The sequence below is a fragment of the Phyllobates terribilis genome, unplaced genomic scaffold, assembly GCF_046119375.1.
Source record: "Phyllobates terribilis strain yellow unplaced genomic scaffold, ASM4611937v1 Scaffold_1__5_contigs__length_1240528914, whole genome shotgun sequence".
In the NCBI taxonomy this organism is placed as follows: Eukaryota; Metazoa; Chordata; class Amphibia; order Anura; family Dendrobatidae; genus Phyllobates; species Phyllobates terribilis.
In genome coordinates, this window is record NW_027362761.1 from 976,544,813 (window position 1) to 976,550,812 (window position 6,000).

Genomic DNA, 6,000 nt, shown 5'->3' on the forward strand with positions numbered 1-6,000 from the left:
CCCTAATTTAATAGCTAGCAAAGGCTAGGCAGACAGCTGGGGGCTGATATTAATAGCCCAGGAAGGGAGCCATGAATATTGGCCCCCTCCCAGGCTAGAAACACCAGCCGTCAGCCGCCCCAGAAATGGCGCATCCATAGGATGCGCCAATTCTGGCACTTAGCCTCGCTCTTCCACGCTGCCCTGTAGCGGTGGCAGGGGGTAATAGGGTTGGGGTTGATGTCAGCTTATAATGCCAGCTGACATCAAGCCCAGGTTAGTAATGGAGAGGCGTCTATAAGACACCCCCATTACTAACCCCATAGTCAAAGTTAAAAAAAAAACACAAACACCCAGAATAAAGTCCTTTAATTGAAATAAAGACACAATTCTTTATTGTTCTAAATTAAACCATACTTACCATCACACCCATTCCAGCTGAAGCCAACGATCTCCTGCAATAAAAGAAAAATAATAAAGCAACCTCATCCTTACCTTTCCATGGTTCCCAGGACAGCTTCAGCTCTGCTACATCGAGATGACAGGCTGGACCGCAGCAGAACGCTGCCATCCAGCCTGTCATCCCGCAGACACTGAGAAGCGCAGGCATGCTTGCGCTCCTCAGTGTCTGACTGTGACGGCATCCAGATGAGCCGACAATGAACTCGGCTCACCTCATGTACGTCACTGACAGCGTGGGAAAATTCTCCTGCACTCAGCGCTTCAGCGTGAGAATTTTCCCACGCTGTCAGTGACGTGCATGAGGTGAGCCGAGTTCATTGTCGGCTCATCTGGATGCCGTCACAGCCAGACACTGAGTAGCGCAAGCATGCCTGTGCTTCTCAGTGTCTGCGGGATGACAGGCTGGAAGGCAGCGTTCTGCTGCGGTCCAGCCTGTCATCTCGATGTAGCAGAGCTGAAGCTGTCGTGGGAGCCATGGAAAGGTAAGGATGATGTTGCTTTATTATTTTACTTTTATTGCAGGAGATCATTGGCTTCAGCTGGAATGGGCGTGGCGGTAAGTATGGTTTAATTTGGAACAATAAAGAATTGTGTGTTTATTTCAATTAAAGGACTTTTTTCTGGGTGTTGTGTTTTTTTTAAATACTTTACTAGAAATTCATGGCTGTCATGTCTAATATTGGCGTGACCCCATGAATTTCGGGCTTAGGGCCAGCTGATAATGCCAAGCTGGCCTTAACCCCTTTATTACCCAGTGAGCCACCGCACCAGGGCCCTGGATGAGTTGGGTACAGCGCCAGAAGATGGCGCTTCTATGAACGCGCCATTTTCCGGGGCGGCTGCGGACTGCAATTTGCAGCGGGTGGGGCCCAGAAAGCTTGGGCCTCCCTGCGCTGCAGATTCCAGCCCCCAGCTGCCTAGTTGTACCTGGCTGGACACAAAAATAGGGCGAAGCTCCACGCATTTTTTTTTTAAATTCATGAAATTCATGGAATAATTAAGAAAAAAAGGGCTTCCCTATATTGTTGTGTCCGGCTAGGTACAAATAGGCAGCTGGTGGTTGGGAGCAGCCCGTTCCTGCCTGCTGTACCTGACTGGACACAAATATAGGGCGATTTTTAATAAATCCTTTGCACTAAATGACAAGTACAGTAAGCAACACTGTCACTGTACTTATTATATATGTGACTGACATGTTTCTATCTATCTAATCTATGTGTGAAGCTCTATTCTGTCTGTTATAAATTGTCGGGTACAGTACAGATGCTGAATTGCCGGCCGGCTTTTTTAAAGAGACGGTGCATGAAAACACTTATTTTTTTTGATAAATCCTTTACACTAAATGACAAGTACAGTAAGCAACACTGTCACTGTGCTTCTTATATGTGTGACTGACATGTTTCTATCTATCTAATCTATGTGTGAAGCTCTATTCTTTCGGTTCTAAATTGTCGGGTACCGGTGTATGCCGCTGCTGAATTGCCGGCTTTTCATGTTTCACTGTGAGCACTGTTCCCATCGATTTGGGCAATCACTGTAATGCCACAACCACCATGGCTGTGGCATTACAGTGAGTGGCAGACAATCCCTGCATGATTGGTGCTCTAAATAGCGCCAGACATGCAGGACACGCTTTTGGTGCACGAACAGTTATCGAACATAACCTCGAACAGCCGAATTTTTTGCAAATCGTTCGGGTTCGTCGAACAACTCGAACACCGCCCTAAACAGCTCGAATTTGAGATTGGCGAACAGTTCTAGTCGAACACCGCTCATCTCTACTCTGCACCAATCACACCCACACATCCCTGCAGCCAGCCTGTGCCTCTGCACCAATCACACCCACACATCCCTGCAGCCAGCCAGTGCCTTTGCACCAATCACACACTCGCATCCCTGCAGCCAGCCTGCACCAGCCTGTGCCTCTGCACCAATCACACCCACACATCCCTGCAGCCAGCCAGTGCCTCTGCACCAATCACACACTCGCATCCCTGCAGCCAGCCTGCACCAGCCTGTGCCTCTGCACCAATCACACCCACACATCCCTGCAGCCAGCCTGTGCCTCTGCACCAATCACACACTCGCATCCCTGCAGCCAGCCTGCACCAGCCTGTGCCTCTGCACCAATCACACCCACACATCCCTGCAGCCAGCCTGTGTCTCTGCACCAATCACACACACACACATCCCTGCAGCCAGCCTGTGTCTCTGCAACAGCTTAATTGTCCCCTTGGTGCCAGAGGTAGTAGCTCTTGTGTAGAATTACACAGGATCCTCCTTAGGTGTTTAATCCAAAAAATGAAGCACCGGAATGTTTTGACTATGTAGGCTGACTGGCCTGTTGAAGGGCATTTGGCTACTAGTCCAGCTCTTCTAAAGTTTTAAGTGCCTTCCTTGTTATTGTACTATAAAAATATATATTAATGAGTAAAGCTGTGACCGACCTTCACCCATCAATTCGTGTTAGTGTCTTTTATTTGTTCTACTGGATATTGGTGGGGATGTAGGCAGCTGGTTTTTCGCTTGGGGTCACTGCAGTCAATCTGCAACATCAAAAACTCACTCATCAAAAGATCATCGTGAGAACGGAGCACTTAAGCTATTGGTTAATACACTGTGCTGGTTATAAAAACTATATGCCCAATTCATCATTTGGGATTGATGGTGTACAAGGTTCATGAATTTAGTGCACAATCACATTTTTTTTTCTTAAACCAGTTTTTCCAACTTTTTAGCACCAACAGTTGCAAATCTAAAATGCATTAAATCTTAATCTCCTTCAGAAATCTTACTCCAAAAAAGAAAAAAAATGCATCAAGTCACATTCCATGAATCTGTCTAAGGCTATGTGCAGACGATGCGTTTTTCAAGCATTTTTGCTGCGGAATTTCTGCTGCGAAACGCTTGAAAAACGCTTGGTAATACGTGCCTCATGTTCCCCAATGACAATCAGCATGTCCTGTGCCCATGCTGCGGAATTTTCGCAGCGGATTTTATGTGCGGAAAAATCCGCAGCATGTCCATTATTTGTGCGTTTACGCATGCGGAATTGCCTACTCAATGCATTAGAAAAATGCATGGCAAATCCGCATGTCAAAAACGCGTGCAAAAATCCGCACGCGTTTTTACTGTCAAAGACATGCAGAAATGAAGCGGAAATTTTTGTGGGCGCATCGTGGGCACATAGCCTAAAACATCTAAAGAAGCAAAGTTTTTAAGAAAGAATAAAAAAAAACTTTAAAAAGAAAAATAACTAAAAAAAATGGCAAAAAAAGCATAGACAATAAGGTGCAAATACTAAACTCACTAAAAAGGAGCAAATTACTGCAGAATCGTGGAGAAACTAAATGATGAATAGAGGTCTACATATTCCCCATCTTACCTTCTAGTTAATATTTTATTAAAGGGTGTTCATTTAACAGAACATGATGTGCAGTAATGTGGTAACATAGTACATGTTTAGGCTCGGTACCTACTGCTGATTTTAGGAATAGCAACCGTGGGGCAAAATTTCACAAAAAACATCACAGAAAAAGATAAAGCCTTGGCAACACCAGGTCAGATTACCAATGCACTAGCAAGATGCAGCAGACCCCCATGATAAAGGTGGGGGCAGCACATGACACCCATACTATTAGATTAAGCGTGCTGCTCAGCACTATATATGTATGTATAAATATATATTTATATACTATTTTTCATGTTTTTTGCACAGGAAGCAGCCAGGCCCCTTTTAGTGCTGGCTTGGTTATTTGGTGCATCTGTCCTGTGTTGGTGCGCTTATATAATGCTGAGCAGCTCGCCTGATCTAATAGTGTGGGTGTCATCAATAGGCTGTAAGTCAGACACTGTGCATCACACGTATCTGTGTGACTTGTGCCCTATGCAAGCTCCATCTGTGTGCATGTATAATACTACACAGCCACCCCCTCCATGAATTGGTAGGTTAGTGAGTGGCTGTCGCATCAGTATTTTGCACATGTGCTCCTCCTGCCTTTATCATGGAGGCTTGCTGCATCTTGCTAGTGCATAGGTAACCTGACATGGTGTTGCTAAGGCTTTATCTTTTTCTGTGATGTTTTTTGATCTTAGGAATAGGAGGCAACAGGAATGTTTATGGTAAATATGTCCCATCCATTAATGAAGAATACGTACATTCAGGTTCATGGATGTAAAGCCATTATCTTTCTCCTATTATATTGAAAGAACAGACAAACCACTTCATATAAAGAGAGAGTGAAGGATGGGAATCTTACCAAGTGAGAAGTGCCAGCAGTGTGATGAGCAGAATCCATGTTTCAATGGAGAAATCTGGGATGAGGTACATTCTTAAGCTTTATTCGATGTTACGCTCTTTTCTATATGCCCTGTCTTTCCCTTCTTGTTGTTGGTGGTCTTTCTGCATTTCCGGCTACCTTACTCCCCCCCTCCTCCCCTGTGATGCTGCCCTGGAGGATGGATCAAATAGATGAGAACAGTTTTGGCCACAGACCAGGGACTTGTGTGCACAGATATAGCATATACTTCTTTTTCTACTTCTATAATTTTTCTAGCATGTACAGAAAAGACTAGAATTTTTTGTTATGCTGAGTTTACATAATTTGACTGCAGTGATCAGCTACATGCAAGTTGGTTGGCCGACGACAGCTAATACGATTGTTCTGTGCACAAAGGACATCATTGTTCTCAGCAGCCCGTGTCCCGTTTACACAAGACGATGTGAAGCCAAGAACTATAATTTTTAAACAGGCTGAAACATAATCACACCTGACAAACAAGTGTTTTGCTGGCCTGTTTAGATGGCTTGACAGTTGAAAACTCAATTATTTACCCATCTAAAAGCTGCATTAGGCCTTGTCTACATCATATTAGTGAGCTACAGGTAGAGAAGGCTCACCACAAATGACACCCTATATATAAATTACTCAAAATTAGGCAAATAACTATGATTAAAAAATATATTTTTTATTGAACACAATTATCATAAAAACACATGATTAAAAAACAAAGGTTTGTGAAAAAAAAGAAGAAAAAGAGATAATAAAATCACAAAAATGGAGGGGGATGGATGAGCCACAAATATTTGTATATACCAGGCCCAAAAACAAAGATGCAAGGATGTCACTAGAGTTGTAAGAAAATAAAGACATTATATTCATGATTTCATTACACAAAAAAACATCAGATTAAGGCTGTGTGCTCACGATGCGTATTTCATGCGTTTTTGGTGCGGAAATTTCCGCAGCGTAAACGCATGATAAACGCATGGTAAGCCTTCTGCCATGGTCCCCTATGCAATTCCGCACTTTCAATGCCCATACGCAGCATGTCCATTAATTTTGCGGAAGCACGGCGTAATCGCCGCCATTGACTTGCATTGAGACGCACATAATCCGTGTCAGTACATTTGTACTTACGGATTATATGCGTTTCAATGTGCGGATGGTACCCAGTTCTGGATAAGAGGAGACTCTCATCCAGACCTGGGTACCATTGTACCTGTAAAAAAAAGAATAAATTAAAAAATAAAGATTATATTCACCTTCCGACGGCCCC

At 43.9% G+C, this 6,000-nt stretch overlaps 1 protein-coding gene across 5 annotated transcripts in view; it reads right to left on the bottom strand.

Moving 5' to 3' along the window:
* LOC141156714 (cytochrome P450 3A24-like) overlaps positions 1-4,906 on the bottom strand; it is a 90,842-nt gene extending 85,936 nt beyond the window's left edge. For 2 of the 5 annotated variants that reach the window (XM_073643042.1, XM_073643007.1), the window contains exon 1: positions 4,701-4,906. In XM_073643042.1, the coding sequence (XP_073499143.1) occupies positions 4,701-4,771 (71 nt within the window). In that variant the 5' untranslated portion in view covers positions 4,772-4,906. Of the gene's footprint in view, positions 1-2,888; positions 2,988-4,700 lie in introns of all 5 variants that reach the window. The other 3 variants (XM_073643014.1, XM_073643024.1, XM_073643033.1) reach the window with 3 other exon arrangements.
* Positions 4,907-6,000: the final 1,094 nt, after the last annotated feature.